Here is a 22,841-nt window from a genome sequence, read left to right on the forward strand (position 1 = left end):
ACCCTGCTTATATAACATCGTCAGATGAGACAAGATAAAAACAGTGGAGCTCAAAACCGTTCAATCTCTTCTGATCTGCAAGGCAGGGGGAAGGAGGGTGGGTATCAGGAATGTAGCGAGATGGATCCCAAACATCTGAAGTTATGGTGAGTACATAACTAAAAGATGTTATGTGATCCTATCTCGCCTACATTCTGAATGATGGGACAGCGTCCTAGCACCTGAATCCTGGGTGGCTCACTGGAAAACACTCCTGAGTACCGTGGAACCAAATGAAGCTCGTCCTTTAGATGCCACATCCAATTTGTAGTGGGAAATGAAAGTGTGCGGGTTGGACCAAGTAGCCAGCACAAATTTCGAAATAGCGAGCTTGGAATGAAAAGCTATAGAAGTAGCCATAGCTCTGGTAGAATGAGCTTTGATAGATGATGCAAGTTGCTTATTCAAGAAGAATAGGCCTGAGTTATGCAATCTCTGATCCATTTTGAGACTGTAGCTTTTGTGATGGTTTGGCCCAATTTATTATCTGAGAAGGACACAAACAACTGGTCTGACTTACGAAGTTGCTGAGTCCTGTCTAAATAGAAGCGTAATTGCCTGTGAACATCCAATTTATGGAGAGTGTATTCTGCTTCATTAGAGAATTTTGGAAAGAAAACTGGTAGTTCTAGAGATTGTTGAAGACAGAAACTAGAGCAGACCTTTGGGACAAAGGATGGGTTAGGCCTAAGTGATACTCTATCTTTGTGGAAAATCAAATACGGTGGTTTAATAGACAGGGCTTGAAGCTCTGAGACTCTTCTTGCCGAAGTAATAGCCACTAAGAATGCCGTTTTCCATGACAGATATTTTAACTCGCATGTAGCAGCCGGTTCAAAGGGAGATGTTAATGCGCAGCACCAAATCAAGATCCCACGGAGGTGCAGGATGAAAAACTGGTGGTCTTAACAGGCTCACACCTTTAATGAATGTTTTGCATAGTCTGCTGCTCATCAAAGGAGGATCCGTGGATTCATGGAATTTAGAGATAGCAGCTAGTTGAACTTTAATAGTTGAGACAGAAGATCCCTGATTAAATAGGGATGTTAAGAATTTCAAAACCTCTGGGACAGGAGCAGTGATAGGGTCTAAGCCCTTGAGTTGAGCCCAGATAGCAAACCTCTTCCACTTACTGAGGTACAATTTGTTAGTGGTGGGTTTGTGGGCCGAAGATAAAATGTGAACAACTTCGGGTCTAGTGTGTGCCTTCTAACTAAGGTTGGAAGTGGAGGAGCCAAGCTGTCAATTTCAGAGATTGAAGGGACTGATGCCAATGTCCCGACTGATGGATTAGCAAATCCGGGATCAGGTCTAAGGTCCACGGATCGTCCACTGCATGCTTTTTCAGGTAAGGAAACCATATCTGACGAGGCCAGTATGGGGCAATCAGAATCATTGAAGACCCTAGCTGAGAAGCTTTTGAATGACTTTGGGAAGGAGTGGAATTGGAGGAAAAGCATAAAGCAACCCTGTTGGCCAAGGTTGTGCTAGAGCATCCATGGCTGGTACTTCCTGATGTGGAATCAAGGAGAAGAACCTTTGGCACTTGGTGTTTTGTGGAGTCGCAAATAGGTCGCAGCACGGCGTCCCCATCTCTTGAAAACCTGGGCTGCTACTGTGCGGTTTAGAGACCATTCGTGAGGAGAGAATTGTCCTGCTTAATTTGTCCGCCAATACATTTGACTTTCCGGGATGTGGGTCGCTACCAAGAAGCGGTTGGTAGCTACAGCCCATTCCCACACTCTCATGGCCTCTCTGCAAAGGGGATACGATCTGGTCCCTCCTTGTTTGTTCAGATACCAAACCACCGACATGTTGTCTGTGTGGATGGCGATGATGCCCTGAGGAAGGAACTTGTGTAAGGCCTGTAGGGATAGAAGTACAGCCCTCATCTCCAACACGTTGATGTGGAGAAGAGCTTCGTCCGGAAGCCAGGAGCCCTGAACTAGCCTGCCCAGACAAGGGCCGCGCCACCGTATCTGGGAGGCATCTGTCGTCAGGGTAACCACTGGAGGGGGGAGAACAAAGGGTTTTCCCTGATCCAAGTTGGATGTCTGAAGCCACCAGCGCAGGTCCCTTTGCATATTTCCGTAATCATGATGTGATGATTGAGGGAAGATCTTGAAAGCACCATTGAGTTGCTAAGAGCCACTGAAGAATCCTCATGTGTAACCTTGCTAGAGGAACTAAAACTACCGTGGCAGACATTGAGCCTAGAACCTGTAGGACCATCCTGGCTGGGGCTTTGGATCTCGAGATCAGAGCTTGAACTTGGCCCTGTAAGGTTCGGATCCTTTCGGCAGGAAGAAAGACGCATCAATCTTGAGTCTATCTCTGCTCCTATAAACTTTATGCTGAGAGGGCAGCAAGACAGACTTTGACCAATTGAATGTAATCCCCAGGGAAACACCCAGGAGATGGTGGCTTTGAGGTTGTCCATAAGTAGATGCCTGGTGGTGGCAGTCAGGAGCCAGTCGTCGAGATAGGGAAACACTTGGAATCCAAGGCTCCTCAGGTGAGCCGTCACTACTGCCAAACACTTGGTGAACACCCTGGGGCTGTGGTGAGACCAAAGGGCAGAGCACAAAATTGGTAATGACTGGCTCCCAGGCTGAAGCGCAGATACCTTCTGGACGCCTGATGTATCGGTATGTGATAATAGGCGTCCTTGAGGTCTATGGAGCACATCCAAACATCCTTCTCCAACAACGGGAGAATGGATTGCAACGTGACCACTCGGAATTTGGATTTCGTGACTGATAGGTTCAGTCTGCTGAGATACAATATTGGTCTCAGGTCACCTGTCTTTTTTGGCACTAAAAGAACCTGGAGTAATTTCCTGATCCGATTTGGTCTGTGGGGACGGTTGGATGACTCCTTTTGTAGCAGCTTTGAAGCTTCTGCGGCTGCTATTTCCCTTTGACTGGGTGGTGGGTCCGGGATTCTCTTGGACGGAGGGTGAGTATTTGAATGGGATGGTGTAACCTCCGGCAATTATCCGAAGCACCCATCTGTCCTGAGTGATTGACTCCCAGGCTTTTAGGTGCTTGGCAAGCGACACCCGACTGGCTCCGAGCAGCACAGCCGGGCAATCCCTCATGTCGTGTGGGAGGCTGAAGAGCCACGAAAGGACTCATGGTCTCCAGAATTGCGGGCCCTCTGCGCCTCTGGGACGGCGTCTCCCTGAAAAATTTCCCGCCCTCTGCCTCTGGACGGGAATCTTCCTGCTGTTGGGAGAAAAACTTGCGAGATTTTCGAACCACATTTTCCCCCTCCTTTGGCCTTGGGGTAAGGCGAAGGGAGTGGAATAACGGCCCTCGGCAGATAACGTTTTCCCTCTTGCTCACAGCGGGTAAGGGTGTCTTTCACCTTGGGTCCAAACAATGAGGACCCATCAAAGGGAGCGTCGGCGAAGGAAGACTTGAAGGCCTCCAAACTGACACAAGCGGAGCCAGGCTTGTCTACGTGAGCCACGCCTGTGCCTGCCGCTCTACCCCCTTCGGCCGCATAGGAAATGAGCCTCATGGACGAGTTAGCAATTGACGTAAGGATAGCCAACTGAGAGCTAACGGACTGGGCTAGCTGCTCAGGTAGGTTACCCGAGAGGAGTCTGACAACTCCTTGACCAGATCCCTCTGAAGCCTGGTAAAATGTGCCAAATAATTCAGAGACCTTAAGGTAAAGGCCGCTGAAGTCAGGGTGCGCTTCCCATTACCTATCCATACTCCTAGACTCCTTATTAGGGGGGTGGAGGGGCGTTGAAGCCTCTGCCACGTCCTGTTGTGTAGCAGATGCCACCGCCATGGCATCTACAGCCACGCCTTTAGTAAGGAACTCCTTCTCGGGGAGCAGATAAGAATTTGTTTGGGCGAAGGGACTGGTTCCACGGTGTCCGGTGTTCCCACGCCCTTGACAAACTAAATCCAGAAGCTCGAAGGCGGAGATACCCAGGAGGCGGAGGGCTGAGCCCCAAAGGCCTTGAGGAGCACTGATTCGTCCGCAGAGGGGGTTTGGACATCCAGCCGCCTCGTTGTTTGAGGATCTCTAAGATGTCTGCAAAGGAGACATCATCCGAGGACGACTTAGGGACCCCTCTGCATCATCCATATCCGTGTCCGATGTAATAGACTCGGGGAGTCCACGTGCTTCCTCTTGCACGATCTCTTCCTTGGGGTTCCTCTGAAGACAACTCCGAAGAACCCTCAGGAGGAGGGAACCCCACTGGGGGTAACCTCAGGCCTCGGGCTCCGCTGGCTATGGACAGGGAACTGCCAAAGACCCAGTCTCCACGCCCAGGGAAGGTGCTGGTAAAACCGGAGAGATGGCGAAGAGGATTTGGCCAAGGCACTCCTCATGGCTCTGAAAGCCGGACCTCCAGAATCCTGGGAGCGTCCAGTCTCGGGGCCATGATAGTACGGAAGTCCGCAGCGAAGCACCGAGAGGGAGGCTCGGTACCGATAGCATAGGTCCCGTAACTTCACCCCCGGGTCCAGCCGAAAAGTCCAGCGTACCAAACTCGGACCAGAGGCCCGGGTTGGAGTAAGGGTCGGAGCCGACCCTGAGATCTCCACCGGCTCCAAGAGCACCTGCTCCGGGAGCGAAGCAGTCGGAGGAGGAATGGCAAGGGGGTGGGTCATGGTCCTCGGCTCCGCGGCCAGCTGGGTCGGACGCGGAAGACATTTTTGGAAGACTGGGCAATCGAACAGTCTTTGGAGCACCCTGTCTATATCAGAATCCGACATTCTCGAAGACCGAGAGGAAACAGAACGGGTTCGAGAAGACCTCTCCTCGGCCCCAAGGGACTAGGGGCCGGGGCACGAGCCGACTCGATGAGAATGGGCGCTGAGGAAACACACACACCAGATACCATAGGTGCCGAGGTAGACTTCGCCGAGGAGGAAGTGTCTGAGCGGGCGACCCTTGTCGGCTCCGAGAGCAGTGGAGCCGGCGAAGGTGACCCGCCTCTCGATGCCCAGCCATCGGCTCCGAAGCCAGGAGTCGACTGGAGGCATCGAGGCAGACGTTCGACCTCGGCTCCGAAGTCTTTGGAGCCGAAGGAGAGGCCTGCCTAGGTCTCTTGGCAGTCGGATCCGACGGACTGGTGGAGCGAAGCCCTTTCTTTTGGCAGGAGTCGGGGCGGAAGACAAGGCTTCTTCAAAAGAGGGTTTAATCAACCCTTTAAGAATCAATTTATTTTTCCTCTCCTGGAGGACCCTAGAGGAAAAAGCGTGACATACGCTGCATGACTCCTGCAAGTGCTTTGCCCCTAAACAATAAACACAAAGTAGATGGTCATCGGTAACAGACATCTTAAAAGCACATTTAGAACATTTTTTAAAGCCCGAAGGCCTAGGGGTTTGAGACATGATGTTAAACAATTTCTGACAGGAAATTTAACAACTGTAGATTCGCTTATGACAAAAAACCGAAGGCTTACAGAAACAGTGTAAAACACAACCTTAGGTGTAATAACCGGGAACTTTAAAACACTAAAAAGTTCAGTTATACAGGTTGACCGAAAAGGCCCTGGATTGAAAGGGGGGGCCGAAACAAACTCTACCAAATCACACACAAGAAATTCCACTACTCAAACGTACACAAAGGCAGCAATAGCCGTTAAAACGGCTTTTGTGATATACAAGCACAAAAAACTGACAGAAAAAGTAGTTAATAAAAGCTACTCAGCCCAGCCAGCTCGAGACCACGTCTTTGCAGTTAAGCGGCAAACGAGATCTGGGGGACTGGTGGTGGTGCATCCTGGGATATAGTAAGCTCAGCCAATAAGAGACTTCGCTCTTTGGCATAAGCGTGCCGAGTCGGAGCCGAGGGATCGGCTCCGAACCCATCATTCAGAATGTAGGCGAGATAGGATCACATAACATCATCTGTTCATAATTGCCTCCACACCTTGACTAATGCCCCAGTTCCAGCTGAAAAGCAACCCCAAAGCACGATACTGCCACCACCATGCTTGACAGTGGGGATGTTGTTCTTTTGGTGATGCCAAGGGTTTCTGCGCCAAACATACCTTTCGGAATTGTAGCCAAAAAGTTCAACCTTTGTCTCAAACTTAGACACATTTTCCAACATGCTTTTGGGAGATGTAATATTTTGCAAATTTTAGTCAGGCCTGGATGTTGCATGTAAGAAAAGGCTTCCGTCTTGCAACCCTACCCCAGAGGCCAGAAATATGGAGACTCGGGAGACTGTTGCAACATGTAGTACACAACCAGTACTTGCCAGAAATTCCTGCAGTTCCTTCAGTGTTGCTGTAGAGGTCTCTTGGCAGCTGCCCTCACCAGTTTTCATCTCGTCTTTTCATCAACTTTGGAGTGAAGTCCAGCTCTTTGTAACAATCCAGCTCTTTGCTACATCACTGTTCTCACATTTTCTCTTTTTTGATAACAGTCTTCACTGTATTCCATGCTATATCCAATGCTGTGGAAATTTTTTGTACCCTTTTCCTGACTGATACTTTCAACAATGAGATCCCTTTGATGCTTTGCAAGTTCTCTTCGAACCATGGCCTTTGCTGTAGCAGGCAACAGAGTAAATATCAGGAAAAGACAGCTGAACTTCATTTGGGGTTAATCAGAGACTAAATGGTGGCAGGTGTGTAGCTAAGACAACAGAATGCTGTAATTAAATCAAAAGGTGCTTAAACAAAGTATCAGTTTAAGGGTGTGCACACAACCAGCATATTGTATATGTATATATTTTTTCTAATATATATTTTTCCCCTAACAGTTTTTCAAATTGAATTGTACAGATTAAATGTCGCATTAAAGGTGGGAAAAGTTTTGAAATGCTTTATTGTGGTATGTTATCACAAAAACCTGGCATTTTAAAAGGGGTGTGTACACTTTTTATATCGTGTGCGCACTATTATATATACATACATATATATACATATATATATATATATATATATATATAATAAATATAGGTGTGTGTGTGTAAGAATGCACATTATAAAGTTAACTTCTTAAATGATCATCAGAATGCATGCAAAATGTAACATTTCAAACAGCATACCTTGGGGGAGATGATGCTTTCTACGCTGCTCTCCAAATTACATTCAAATACATGGGCTTTGGTGAGTTTCTTGTCCCAGTGGGCCGCTAACCAAATTTTGGCTAGTGGCCCTCTTTTGCTCAGGACAAAGTGGGCGTAAAACATTTTCCCAGCTACCTCTCAGCACACAAGCCTTGGAGAGAAGAGAAAATGTGTCAAGTTAATTGAAGTGCAGTTATACAGCAGTACTCAACAATTAGTGCTCTAAAAATCAATACTGAACATGAAAGTCCCATTTCTGCATGTCAAGCAATAAGAAACTGAAATTAAAGGCTACAATATTTATGTTCATGTAAATGTCCCCATTGAACTCCTCCAATACAAGAACAGTTCTTAAAATAAGCACATACTTCAACGCTGAACACAATTCGGGAGTTGTGCCCAAGCGAAACTATCCAAACTGCGCATTCACAGCAAAACAGAACAGTAAAGCAGTTTTCGCAAGCTACATAAATTCACTCGGCACTCATTCTCTTCGTACAGAAAAAACAGCTGGAGAGGACAAAAGCATGTAGGAAATCCCCAATTTAAATGAAATACACAAACTAAAGATAGTACAGGACAAGCAATCTTACATAATAAAAACTCCCTTGCCAATAGAAGTCAGTTTATCCCAAAAGGTGTTCAAGCAAATTCAACAATCACTGGATGTAAAACTAAAGTAATGGACTTACCATAACCATGGACCCACATTAATGGATTTTTATCCCGTTTAACTGTAGGTTGTTGGGATCTTAACATATCAGAACTCAGCACTGTGCATGAAGCTTTTTGGTTCCAAGGCACCAACTCTTCCCCTACCCACAAATACCTCATCTATAACTTAGTACCTCAGACAATAAGCTCACCCCCCTGAAAAAATACATCCCAAAAAGCATCACTGCAAACATGCTTATTGAACTCCCATGGAAATGCAGATGTCAAATTGTGTGACAGGGCAGGGTTGTACACACTAATGCCAATGTCAACCAGCCAATAGACATAATTGTGACAAATTTGGTAGGGGGGAGGTAGAAGAGATGAACTGGATGAAAACCTTAACAAAAGATCCATGCTGTCCGACTGAAGTATATAACTTCTCCAATGTTTATATTCCTCCAATTCAAATGAGGGATAGATTCCCAAGCAAATAGAACCAAGTGGTATCATTGACATTCAAGAGACTGGTGCAGCTGAAGGATGAATGAGATCTAAACTATTATAAGCTGTATGGACAAAGCTTCACAGATATTAAAGGGTAATGTACCAGCAAAACGCTCCAGAGATAGCTACTGGAGTCCACCTTAAGTTTAGATGGTAAAGCTAAACTTATCGTACACGAGGTACAGACAAACATTTAGACAGAGTAACTTTGTCCACTGCTTTGCGCAGTTAAGACCAACACAACACAGCTGATGCAGTTTTCTGAAAGATTTAGCTCTATGGAAATAATCTAAGTTTATGATGAATGCCAAACATATGCAGCACGTATTTACCTTTGCTCAAAAACACTGGAAAAATGACTGGCAGGATTTATTGACCAATTTAGATGAGCTTCAAATGCACCGTAGGAAAGATGTAGTAGTTCTTAAAGAAATCTTAACCTTATGAAAGGCCAAACATGGCCGTTTACAAATGCTAGCATTCCTGAAATCTTATTCCCTCAAATGACTGCTTCTAGAAAAATTGTTTTGAGACAAATTTACATCTACTGATGCTGCCTCAAATGGTGGTGGAGTCAATACTTGGGGATCTGACAGGGAGTTGGAGGAAAGTTCCCTTCAGAAAGGAAAGGCTTTAGAAGTCCTTAAAGAAGCTACAGAACTGGTGTTTTGGCCAATATGGCAACTAGAAAAAGCAGTCAACTGAACTTTGATAGCTGAAAAACTGGATCCATTGTGAAAAAGTTCTGATAGAAAATCTAAAATGGAAAGAGTAAGATTCATTTACGTCTTGGGAATAAGCCCAATGGGAAAATCTCTTCCTTGTGCTGCAGCATATTCTCAGTTTTTGGAGGGCGACAGAATCTGAACGACAGGCATGGAAAGCCCGGCATCTGGCAGTTAGAAACAGAGAACCAAGCAGTTAACTTCGTGGTTTTCTTGTCTGGAAACAGTGGTTGACGGGTGTTACATATAGACAGTGATCCAGCTTCCAGGATGTCCTTTGAGACAACAGGGAAAGTACAGTTGTGTACACCTACCATAAATGTAGATGTTAGAGTGTCTTCACTGTTGCAGTCATAACTGTAGGGTGATCCTGCCGGCAGGCAGCCCAAGGTCGGCCAGAATCCCAAAGTCTGGGTCCGGCGTCGGCTGTACCAGCAAGCACCCTGACGTCAGAACGCAGGGGTACAAAGCTGACAGCAGACGCCATCTTCTCTAGTCTTTCTTGCCCCAGATGTCAGAAGTCCGCCAAAATAACCAAAAGGTGTCCAAAAGAAAAAACACAAATACAACACAAAGGAATAGGAAGATAAGAGGGGATAGGTGGGAGGGAAACACCGACTGCAACAGAAGACACTCGAACATCTACATTTATGGTAGGTGTACACAAGTGTACTATGTTCTTCATGTTTCACTGTTGCAGTCATAACTGTAGGGTGGAATCCCAAAGCTGTGAAGAGGGAGGAGGTTATGCAGAAGAAGGGGCAGCCAGAAGACCCTGCAAGACAGCAGAGGCAAAACCTGCCCTAGACTTAGAACACAAAGGGAGATTGTAGTGCTTGGAGAAGGTATGCACAGAACTCCAAGTGGCAGCTTCCAAAATGTCCTTGGTAGGAACCCCTCTGAGAAAAGCTGCTGAAGTGGCAGCTGCTCTAGTAGAATGACTACTAACAGTACCTGGAAATTGTTTACCAAAGTGAGAGTAAAGTACAGTTTTGTACCTACCATAAATGTAGATGTCCGAACTGGATAGCATCTGCAGTCATAACAAATGGGTTGTCCTGTCGTCAGGCAGCCCTTCGGATCGGCAGTTCCAAAGTCTGGGTCCGGCTTCGGCTGATGTCGCACTTCACCCGACGTCATCTCTGCTGGTCTTCGGGTATAAAGGCATCAGCCGACGCCATTTTCCTCAGTGTATCTTGCCCCCGATGCCAGTTGCCCTCTTGGAAGGCAAAATTTTGGATAAATGCCAATGTTTCCAGACAAGGTAGAAGGCAAACACAAAAAATAAGCATGTATGTACATATATACAAACAAATACACCATAAGAGACTCCCCCTCAGCTAGCTATTAGGAGGGTAAATACCCTAGGAGTACCACAGAGGGGAAGGCGGGTGGGTAATCCTGACTGCAGATGCTATCCAGTTTGGACATCTACATTTATGGTAGGTACAAAACTGTACTATGTCCTTCATGGATGCATCTGCAGTCATAACAAATGGGTAGAATACCATAGCCAAACTAGGGGTGGAGGAAGAAAAATTATGGTGTAGTTAGGATCCCTTGCAGTACAGCAGTGGCAAACCCTGCTCTGGATCTAGAGTATAGAGGTAAATTATAATGCTTGGCAAATGTATGCACGGAGGTCCAAGTAGCCGCCTCAATAATGTCCTTGGTTGCCACTCCTCGTAAGAAAGCTGTGGTAGTGGCTGTAGCCCTTGTAGAATGAGGTCTTATGTTCTGTGGAATTGGTTTTCCATGGTAGGAGTAACAGAATCTTATGCAATTTCCTATCCATTTGGAGATTGTCTGTTTGGAAATTGCTTTTCCTTCCCTTCCTGATGCATAGGCTACTAAAAGCTGGTCAGTTTTTCTGTTACTTTTGGTTCTGTCCAGGTAGTAGCGTAACTGCCTATGTACATCCAAGGTATGCAGCAATCTTCCCCCCCTGTTCTGTGGATTGGGAAAGAAGGTAGGTAGGTGGATTGCCTGGTTTAAAGACACTCTGGATACTACCTTAGGCATAAATGTAGGATTAGTTCTCATGGACACCCTATCTTGATGGAAGATTAGGAAGGGTTGCACTGCCATTAAGGCCTGTAGTTCCGAAACCCTCCTTGCTGAGGTAATTGCCAGTAGGAAAGCAGTTTTCCATGACAGGTGTTGCAGATCCGCTGTTGCTGCTGGTTCAAACGGCGGGAGTGTCAACTTTTCTAGCACAAAGTTCAAGTCCCATGCTGGTAATGGTGGTTTCCTAGGAGGTTTTACATTCTTGATCCCTCTGAGGAATTGCCTGAGTAGAGGATGTGAGAAGACAGGTGGATCGAAGCTGTATTCCGCAGAAATAGCTGATGCATGCATCTTGATGGAGGAATAGGACAGGCCTGTATGTAGAAGCTCTGCCAAGTACTCCAGGATGTTAGCAATGTCTATGTTTGACACATCTTTTCCTCTTTCAGTACTCCAAGTGACAAACCTTTTCCATTTTCCTGCATAGTTCCTTCTTGTTGAAGGTCTGCGGGCTTCAAGGATAATGTCTTTAACCCTTTGGGATAAGTCTGGGTTACTTGTTGTTAAGTGATGTTCCAGGCAGTCAGTTGTAAGGTTTTTAGGTTTGGGTGCATGATGTTGTAGTTGTTCTGAGTTAACATCAAAGGCATCAGGGGTATTGACCACATTTTCCCCTGTGACATGCTCCTCAGCAAAGGATACCAGTGTTGTCTTGGCCAATTCGGAGCTATCAGAATTATCCTAGGGCGTTCCTCTGATTTTCAGTAGTACCTTGTGCATCAAAGGAAGAGGTCGAAATGCATATGCTATCAGGCCTTTCCAACTGAAGGATAGAGAGTCCACCTTCCATGCACGTGGGTGGCACGTCCTTGTGCAGAATTTCTTGAGCTGGTGGTTGAGTGGGGATGCGAATAGGTCTATTTGTGGCATTCCCCATTTCTTTGTGATGGCCTTGAAGATGTCCGGGTGCAGCATCCATTCGTGAGCATCCGAAGTGGTTCTGCTTAACATGTCTGCTAGGGTGTTTTCTTTTCCTGGCACAAATATTGCCTGTAACTGGATGTTGTAGCTCAGAGCCATATTCCAAAGGTCCAGAGTCATTCTGCATAGGGGGTATGAATGAGTGCCTCCTTGCTTGTTGATGTACCACATGACTGTGGTGTTGTCCGTCCTTATCATTAAATGGCCTTCTTTGAGGAATGGCCTGAATTTCTGGATTGCTAGTTTTACTGCCAGCATTTCTTTTTGGTTTATGTGCAGGTGCAGCTGGTCTGGAGTCCACAATCCTTGTATGCACTTGTCCAACATGTGGCCCCAGCCTAGGTCTGAGGCGTCCGTTGTGATGGTTTGGTTTGCTTGACAGTTGTGGAAGGGCAAGCCTAGGTTTGACTGGCATGCTTGGGCCCACCATAGGAACTCTTGTTTCAGGCATGGGATTAGTGGAATTTCGGTTTCTAAGCTGTGCCTGTGTTGAGACCATAAATTTTTTAGGTACCACTGTAGCTTTCTCATATGCAGTCTGGCGTGGGGGATCAGGATTATGCATGATGCCATGAAGCCCAAGGCCTGCAGTATTTTTCTTGCTGTTAGTTTGTTCTGCTTTGTTAATGCCAAGAAGTAAAGAGGAAGTTGCTCTTGTTTTTCTGCAGTCAGGAATGCCATTTGTTTTACTGTGTCCAATTCTGCACCCAAGAATGTTCTTGTCTGGGATGGGATCAGTCTTGACTTTTTTAAATTGACTGTGTATCCCAGGGCTTGTAGTAAGCAAATGACCCTTTGTAAATCTGTTGTCAGCTTGTCTTTGTTGTCCGCTTGTAACAGGCAGTCGTCCAGGTATGGGTAAACTTGGATTCCCTGTAGCCTGCAATGAGCGATTACTGATGCCAGGCATTTTGTGAATACTCTGGGCGCAGTAGATAAGCCAAAGGGCAATGCTGAGAATTGATAATGCTCTGATCCTGCAAGAAATCTGAGGTATCTTCTGCAATCTGGTCGTATGGGGGTAGAGACATCCAAAGGGATGGTGTCAGATAAGTCACTAGAAACCACAGTAGTAGGCAAAACTTCAGAGGCCGATTCAAGTGTGGTAGCAGGAGCCTCGGTAGTAGTCATGGATTCGGCTGAGGATTGACCGGTTTTCTCGGTTCGGCGAAACGAGACTCATGATTTGCTTAACCGTGGTTTTCCGAAACCGCGGACCGCGAGTGTCGGTCTTTCTTTGCTTTTAACTATTTGGGTAGTCGGAGGATCCGGCATAATGTCCAAAATCTGAGCGAAAAACTGTTCAGCAAACTCCGACCGGCCTTAAGCGTTAGGCCGGTTGAAGAAGCACAGGCTAAAGAGGCAGCTACGTCGTGGTCTGGGCCTAAACAAGGTAGGCAGTAAGTGGAAATCTTTATGAGGTATTTGTTTCCCACAAGTTAAACAGTTATTTACTTTTTCTGACATCGGCTGAGGCAAGAAAGAGTCCCCAAGGGTACTTAGCTTTAGAAGTCTTCGAAGTAGTATTCGGTAGTAGGAATCTCTGGATCTGACCGACCGGCACTTGCGAACAGCTTCTGCTTCGGGCGCCACGTGGCAAGAAAGACTGAGGAAAATGGCGTCGGCTGATGCCTTTATACCCGAAGACCAGCAGAGATGACGTCGGGTGAAGTGCAACATCAGCGAAGCGGACCAGACTTTGGAATCCGGCCGACCGAAGGGCTGCCTGACGACAGGACAACCCATTTGTTATGACTGCAGATGCATCCATGAAGGACATCAAAACCTTATTCCATGAGCAATCCATTTGGAAATAGTCTGTTTAGAGAGAGCTTTGCCTAGAGAACTGGAGGCATAAGAGATAAGCAACTGATCAGATTTTCTGTAATCTTTAGTTCTATCCAGGTAAAACCTTAGTTGTCTGTGCACATCCAATGAATGCAAAATCCTTTCCCCTTTATTTTGAGGATTTGGAAAGAAAGTAGGAAGGTGAATAGTCTGATTTAAAGCCACTTTAGAAATCACCTTAGGCATAAATGTAGGATTGGTCCTTAAGGCAACTCTGTCCTGGTGGAAAATAAGGTATGGTTCCACAGCCATGAGAGCTTGTAACTCTGACACCCTTCTGGCAGAAGTCAAAGCTAATAAAATAGCTGTCTTCCAGGATAAAAACTTGATATCCGAAGCAGCAGAAGGCTCAAAGGGAGGTAAAGTTAGCTTTTCCAAAACATAATTAAGATCCCAAGCAGGAACAGGAGGAGTTCTGGGAGGTCTTAAATTCTTAGCCCCACTCAAGAATTCTCACACCAACTGATGAGAGAAGATGGGGGGATCCGTGTTGTAATGAGCAGAGATAGCAGAAGCATGGATTTTAATGGAAGAAAGAGAGAGACCTTTAAACAAAAGGTCTGAGGTAAAGTAAAATGGAAGAAATGTCTGGCAAAAGAGGATCAGAGCCTCAATCCCGCATCCAAATACAAAATCTTTTCCATTTAGAAGCATAGGATTTTCTAGTGCTAGGGCGCCTAGCTTCTAAGAAAACATCCAAAACTTGTTTGGGAAAAGCAGAAGGACTCAAAGGCCCCTGAAGAGCCAAGCTGCCAGGCAGAGAGTCTTGATTTGAGAGTGAAACATCTGACCCTGATGCTGGGAGACAGAAGAGAAGGAAACAGAGGCAGAATCCATGGAGGTTCCAGGAATAGGTGTCTTAAAGTTGGATACCAGAACTGCCGAGGCCAATTTGGGGCTATCAAAATGAAAATCTTGGGTTTGTCCTGTTTTATTTTCAGTAACACCCGAGGCAGAAGAGGCAGAGGAGGGAAGGCATTTCCAGAAAGATTCCTCCAGCTGAAGGACAAGGCATCCACTTTCCAAGCTGCTTTGTGGAAGGACCTGGTGCAAAAGAGAGGCAGCTGATGGCTGAGATGAGATGCAAACAGATCTACCTGAGGGATTCCCCAAACTGCTGTAATCCTGCTGAATATGTTGGGGTCCAGCATCCATTCGTGAGGATCCAAAAGATTTCTGCTTAGGCTGTCTAAGAGATTCTGTTTTCCTGGAATGAATTGAGCTTGAAGATGCAGATTTAGATTTAGAGCTGTGTCCCATAGACTCATGGCTAGTCTGCAAAGGGGGCAGGAGTGAGAGCCCCCTGCTTGTTGATGTACCACATGACTGTGGTATTGTCTGTGCGAATCAGTAGATGGCCTGGTTGCAAAAGACTCTGGAAGGCAAGGAGAGCATTTTGGACTGCCAACATTTCCTTCAAGTTGATGTGCCAGGTAAGATGCTTCTTTGTCCAATAGCCCTGCTGGCAATGGTTTAGGTAATGAGCTCCCCAAGCATAATCCGAGGCGTCTGTGGTTATAATCTGAGCAGGTTGAGGAAGACGGAAGGGATTTCCTTCGTTTGAAGCACAAGCCCTTGACCACCAAAGGAACTCCTTTTGGAGGCAGGGAATCAGAGGAATCATAGTTTCTAGGCTGTGGTAATGCTGAGACCATACACTCTTTAGGTACCATTGAAGTTTTCTCATATGAAGCCTTACATTTGGAATCAACAGGATGCAAGCAGCCATGTAGCCCAATGCCTGCAAGAATTTCCTTGCAGTGAGCCGAGTTAAAGTAGCCAAGATCATGAAAATTGATGCCAGCTGTACCTGTTTTTCTGGAGTAAGGAAGGCTCTTTTGTAAGCTTGTGTTTAGAAGAGCTCCCAAGAAGATCATTTGTTGAGAGGGGATCAAATGTGACTTTTTTGTGTTCACTGAGAATCCCAGAAGGAGAAGACGCTGAACAAACTGCAGATGTTGAAGTAAAAGATCCTTGCTGTCTGCCTGAATAAGGTAGTCGTCCAGGTAGGGGTAAATGTGAATTCCGTGGAGTCTGCAATAAGCTACTACTGGAGCCAAACACTTGAAGACTCTGGGCACAGTAGATAAGCCAAAGGGCAGTACAGAGAATTGAAAGTGTGTCGAACCTGCCTTGAATAGGAGGTATTTTCTGCGTTCCTGCCTGATGGGAATGTGTAAATAAGGCTTCCTTCAAGTCCAATGTCACCATCCAAACATCCTGGGAGAGCATGGGAAGAAGTTGTTGCAGAGTAAGCAACTTGCATTTTGGAATTTCCAGAAATGTATTTAACACTGAGAAGTCCAGAATAGGTATCCATGAGTTTTGTTGGGACCAGAAAAAGTCTGGAGTAAAAACCTTTTCCCATTTCTGGAAGTGGAACAGGTTCTATGGCTTTCATGGCCAGTAAGGCGTCTACTTGATTTAAGGCCTCTGACCATTGATGTTTTGGCAGATCCGGCCAGCCCGAAGACCTTGGCAGAGTATGAAAGTGGAATTTGTAGCCTCTTAAAATCACGTCTAAAACCCATTTGTCCTTGGTAATATGAACCCAATTTTGGTAAAAAAGAGAACCTTTTCCTCCGAGGGGGGCTTCCAGGCAAGGAGGACCTGTAGCCCAACGGAGAGTGTCATTGGGTCTGCTTCTTTTGAGATTGAGGTCCGTCTTCTTCCCTTCTAGGTTAAGCAGTCCATTGTCTGGACCTGTAAGAGGCCTGAGCTTGCCCCCGACCTCTGGAGCGTCTACATCTTCCCCTTTGAGGCCTGTCAGACATGGGAAAAGACCAATTTCTGGAAAATCAAGGAGGCTGAACTTGTAAAAAATCTTTCACAGTCTGCATAGATTTTGCTTTTTCTTCCATCTTTTTAATAACTTCCTCAGCCTTGGATCCAAATAAAACATCATGCTGAACAAGGGCATCTAACAGCTTAGCCTTAACCTGTTCAGGTAAATTCTGCTCACGAAGCCAAGCATGTCTCCTGATAACAGTACCAGAGGCAGCAGCCCTGCAAGAAGCTTCTAAGGCATCAAACCCACAATGTAAACTGTTTGCTAACTTGTTCAGTTGCATGCAATACATCCTGTAATTCCTTGTCCTCTGCACATGCAGGAAAGGTAGAGAGCTTTTGCTTTAAAACAGACAAAAGAAATTGCTGATACTTGAGCATGTGAAACTGGCAGTTTAAAGCTCTAATAGAAAGGGTAGCAGAAGTGTAAATCATCTTGCCCCACCTGTCCAAGGCACGAGAATCCTTTTCAGAAGGGACAGGATTTTTGGAAGAAGCTGCCTTAGCAGCCCTAGAACCCTAAGAAATAGTTTCAGGATCAGCAGAAGGGTTCTTAAATAAGAATTGATGGGAGTCAGGAACTCTGTAAAATCTATCAGGCTTAGAAGGAGCAGGCGGCAAGGAATCAGGATTTAGGTTAGCTTCAGAAAAAGCATCATCCACAACATCAAGTACAGGAGGAATAGCCAAAGGTCTGTGTTGAGGGAGAAGGAGAAATTCCCCAAGTCTCTTCTTGGAAGCAGAGGAATCCTGACTTTCCCAATGAAAATGCTCCCTCATCTCATGCAAGGTTTCCCCAAAAGATAAATCTTCAGGGGGAGAAGCAGAGGGAATAGATTACTCTGCATCAGAATCTTCATAAGAAGGAAAAGAATAATCCTGGTCAGAGGAAGAGACAGAAAACACAGAAGCCTGATCAGAAGAATCATAAGGAATATCCTTGTCTAGGCCTTTTTTCTGGAGGAGGGTGTGAACCCCTAATCATTGTAAGTAAATCTTCAGCCATCTGAAGTAATTGCTTCTGGGACTTGGGAGCTATATCCGAGGAAGCTTGTGAAGAAACCCTTGATTTAACAGGAGTCTTTGACTTTGCCTTTGTCTTTGTAGAAATAGTGATATTAGAAGGCCTGAAAATCCCCTCAAAAGCCGGTACCTGCACAGCGGTTCCGGACCCATCTGAAGGAGCGACGTCCGAAGGTCCTGCAGCAGTTGAAATACTAGGCCTTGAAGGCTCCCCATGGGAGTCCGTGTCGGCCATCGATTCCGAAGTGGCAGACGACAAGGGCTGCAAAAGCGCCTCACTGACGACAGCCGAACCCGAAGCTGGCTCAGACTGTAAAATATCATGTTTGGACCTCGGAGGCCTATCCTTGTCTTCGCGTTTCTTTTGAATTCCGGTTGTCGGTAAAGTATAAGATGACATCCTATAATTAAATCGTCTACCGAAATAATTCAAGGCCAAATCGTACCTACGCTTGATAGTGTGAGAATTAACCTGGCACAGAACTGACAGCAAGAAACGTCGTGGTCAGGGCCTAAGCAAGGTAGACAGTAAGAGTGGATATAAAAGTTCCTGTGATTGCCATGTTTTTCAAGATTATATTTAGAGAAATGACGTTATTAATGAAAAAGTTTCATAACATTCAAAAACAATATAATCTGAATAAAAGTGAATGGAATGCTTTAAAAAGTTTGATGAATGTTAAAAAAGAATTTATTTTTAAATGTGCAGACAAAGGGGGCAACTGGGTTATCATAAACAAAACTTTTTACTGTGAAATGGTAAATGACTTGCTTTATAGTGAAGATGAATATAAATGTTTAGCTAAGAACCCTGTAATTGAATTCAATACTGAATTATTGAATTTGTGGGAAAGAGGGGAACGCCTTGTTTTTTTTAGTCATAGTGATGTATGTAAATTATGTGTTAAAAATCCACTGACACCTATTTTTTATGTCCTACCTAAGGTTCATAAATGTTTAAATAAACCCCCTGGTAGGCTAATAGTGTCAGGAACAGGTTCTTTTTTAAGTAATGTTAATCTATTTTTGGATTTCCATTTAAAAAAAACAGCTAAGTAAAGTGATGGCACATATCTCTAACACTCATGATTTAATAAATGAACTTTCTCATGTTAAATGGTGCAATGATTACTATTGGGTGACAACTGATGTGAAATCCCTATATACTAATATTAATAAAAGGTGGGGATTGGACGCGGTCTTTGAGATGCTAGGTGATGGACCTAGAAATATGTTTCTGATTCAACTACTGGACTTTTGTCTTACTCACAATTATTTTTGCTTTAACAATAAATTTTTTCTGCAATTAAAAGGAACGGCTATGGGGGCTGCTTTTGCACCCTCATATGCCATTGTATATATGGGTTATTTTGAGAAAATTTATTTACCCTAGTTCCTTTTATAAAAAGAATGTTATTACTTATAAACGCTATATTGATGATCTCTTTCTGATTTGCAAGGGTGATATCTTGGAATTTTTTGAAACATTAAACAAGAACAGCCATGGTTTGACTTTTTCTTTTGAGTATAGCAGGGAAAAGATTAATTTCCTAGATATAACATTATATCACAATGAGGGAAATATTGGATATAGAACATTTAGAAAAGACACCTCAGTTAACATGTTCTTACATGCTGAGAGCATGCACCCTGGACTTCTAGTGCGTTCGTTACCTTTAGGGGAATTCAAAAGGATTTTTGACCACACAAGTGATGTAAATGAAAAACATAGGGAGTTAAATAAGGTTGAGCTAAGGCTAACCCAGAGAGGTTATAGTATAGACCATTTGAGAATGAGCAAAAATAAAATATTGGGGATCAATGATTGTGAGTATCGAAAATTTAAAAAGAGTTTGGTTAATGTTGACTATGGAACATCTAAGAATACACCATCAATGGGATGGAGGAAGAAAAGTTGTTTTATGTGACTAAATTTTCCCCTCTATCGGATGAAATGGAAAAACTGATAATGAAATATTGGCATCTTATTAATGAAGATGAAAGTATAGGTCATTTATTTCCTAAACATGTAACTTTCTCTTATTAGAGGAGGAAAAATTTAAAAGAACTATTAAATTATAACCTTTTGAAAGGAGATGATAGATCAGATCTTCCGATAGGTACGCACCCTTGTGGTCACTGTAGCATCTGTGTAAAGGTCATTAAAGTAAAATTAATGGGATTCCGTTCTCCCCTAGATTTTATTGTAAGTCAGTGGGAGTAGTATATATATTGGGTTGTTCATGCAATAATGTATGGTACATATGGCAGACCAAAAGGATGATTTGAGTTCGTATACTAGAACATTTAAGGGACATAAGAAATAATAATGAATTCAGTCCTGTGGCCAAACACTTTGTTGACTATCATGGTGGCTGCTCTAATAGTTTAAAATTTTGTATCTTGGGGAAGCCATTTTGTCTTGAAAGTGGGGGTATGTTTATTCAAAAATTCCTTGAATTAGAAACAAAAATGATTCTTAAATATAACACTTTAAAACCTGGCGGATTAAATTTGGAACTGAGCATTTAATTGTTGAAATTAATATAAATGTTTGTACTATTTAAAACATTTAAATTATATAATTTGCAGTGATTTGTTCAGCTGTTTATTTATTTATTTATAAATAAGATATATTGTTGTATTGACTATTTCCATCCTTAAAATTGAATTGAAAATTCACTTTGAAACCAACTATGAATTTTATTGTTGGTTTAAATATGAATGTCACTTTAAATGAATGGAATTGTTTTAATTGACTATTTCAGATGTTTTTGTTAATTAAGATCAATTATACTATTAAGAAAATGTGTATTTATACTCTGATAATATGCACTGTTTCTGTGATCCTTTGAAGGCGAAAGGCCGAGGTACCAGATCGAAAATAAAGAGCTGGCTTTATACTTGGATTATGTTAGTGTTCTGCTTTTTTTTGAAGTGAAGTGTTTGTGCAGTAAGAGTGGAAATCTTTATGAGGTATTTGTTTCCCAGACGATATACAATTAACTTTTTCTGATATCGGAGGAACAAGAAAGAAGTTTCCCCAACGGGGTACTTAGCTTGAGAAGAGAAGTAGAAAACTTCGGACCGAAGACCATCAAAACACGTTGTCTGAAAACGCCAACCAACCACTTGCGAGCTGCTTTCCACCGCACGGCAAGAAACACTGGAGAAGATGGCATCGGCTGTCAGCATTGTACCCCTGCATTCTAACGTCAGGGTACTTGCTGGTACAGCCGACACCGGACCCAGACTTTGGGATTCTGGCCGACCTCGGGCTGCCTGCCGGCAGGATCACACTACAGTTAGGACTGCAACAGTGAAACACGAAGAACATCCTGCAGCAGAGGCCAGAGGGGAAATAAGGATCACCTTGATCTTGCACATTCTTGCTTTCTCAAAGAATTTGCTCACTTAAAATACTGGGGGAAAGCACAGAAGAGACCTGGGGGGGCAACTGTGGACCAGAGCATACAGGTCAAAGAAAAGTTAGCCCAAAAACTGAAGACAATGGCTTACAATGCTGGATTTCGAGACCACATCAAGACAGACCTGCTTAATTTGTCCACCAAAACACTGGACTGCACCGGGATATATGATGCCAACAGAATACAGTGTGAAATCATCACTCACTGCCAGACTCTCAAGAATTCTCAGCTCTAGGGGTAGGAAGAGGTTCCTCCTTGTTGGCTGATGTACCAGACTACCAACATACTGTGTCTACACCAGGACCACACCTCCAGAGTGCCATGAAAAAGACTGCAATGATAGGACTGCTCTCATCTTCAGGACACTGAAGGCAGACCTCCATTTGCGACCAGGTACCCTAGACATTTTTCAGCTTAAAATGCCCTATACCCTACAAAGGAAGCATGTCACTTCCACCACAGGGGGGTCAGTCAAGAACAAGCTTCTATCTACCACTAAAGGAGACCATCTACCATAGCAATGTGCTGCTTGCAGACTTGAGTAGGTTATTTTGGCATGAAGTGGATGTAACCTTTGGAATAATGGATCGCTTAAGTCCACTGAAGACCTTCTAAATTCTGGAAAGTGGGGACCATGAGGATTGTGAATGCCATCAAACTCCAAATAGAAAGGACCAATCTTGCTAGAGGGTAGAGGTGGTGAACCTAGGATGCTGTCAAGCAAAGGGAAAGCACTCAAAAATGGCAATCTGCTAATCTGTATGTTCCAACTGAGGTGGCATCCAATCAACTGTTGGGACGGTGCAAGTTGGCTTTTGGCTGGACTGACATATATATATATATATGTATACATACACACACATATATATGTATACATACACACACACATATATATGTATACATACACACACACATATATGTATACATACACACACACATATATATGTATACATACACACACACACATATATATGTATACATACACACACATATATATGTATACACACACACACATATATATATGTATACATACACACACACATATATATATGTATACATACACACACATATATATATATGTATACATACACACATATATATGTATACATACACACACATATATATATGTATACATACACACACACATATATATGTATACATACACACATATATATATGTATACACACACACATATATATATGTATACACACACACATATATATGTATACACACACATATATATATGTATACACACACATATATATATATATACACACATATATATGTATACACACACATATATATATATGTATACACACACACATATATATATATGTATACACACACACATATATATATATGTATACACACACATATATATATATATATACACACATGTATATATGTATACACACACATGTATATATGTATACACACACATGTATATATGTATACACACACATGTATATATGTATACACACATGTATACATACACACATATATACACACACATATATATGTATACATACACATATACTATGCACACACACATATATACATATATAAATATATACACACATATATATATATATACACATACACATATATATATATATATATACACATACATATATATACACACATACACACACATATATATATATATATATATACATACACATACACAGATATATATATATATATATATATATATCTATATCTAGAGAGATGTACATATATCTATATCTAGAGATGTACAAATTTTTTAAAAAAATATATCTAAAAA

The 22,841-nt window shown here is 43.5% G+C and overlaps 1 protein-coding gene across 1 annotated transcript in view; it reads right to left on the reverse strand.

Moving 5' to 3' along the window:
* RAD21 (RAD21 cohesin complex component) overlaps nt 1–22,841 on the reverse strand; it is a 2,133,215-nt gene that overhangs the window by 1,761,208 nt on the left and 349,166 nt on the right. Inside the window, exon 3 of the mRNA XM_044067070.1 lies at nt 7,075–7,246. Coding sequence (XP_043923005.1) covers nt 7,075–7,218 — 144 coding nt within the window. The 5' untranslated portion in view covers nt 7,219–7,246. The remainder of the gene's footprint in view (nt 1–7,074; nt 7,247–22,841) is intronic.

Source organism: Protopterus annectens, chromosome 3.part1 (assembly GCF_019279795.1).
Source record: "Protopterus annectens isolate FY-2018-M chromosome 3.part1, PAN1.0, whole genome shotgun sequence".
Lineage (NCBI taxonomy): Eukaryota > Metazoa > Chordata > Ceratodontiformes > Protopteridae > Protopterus > Protopterus annectens.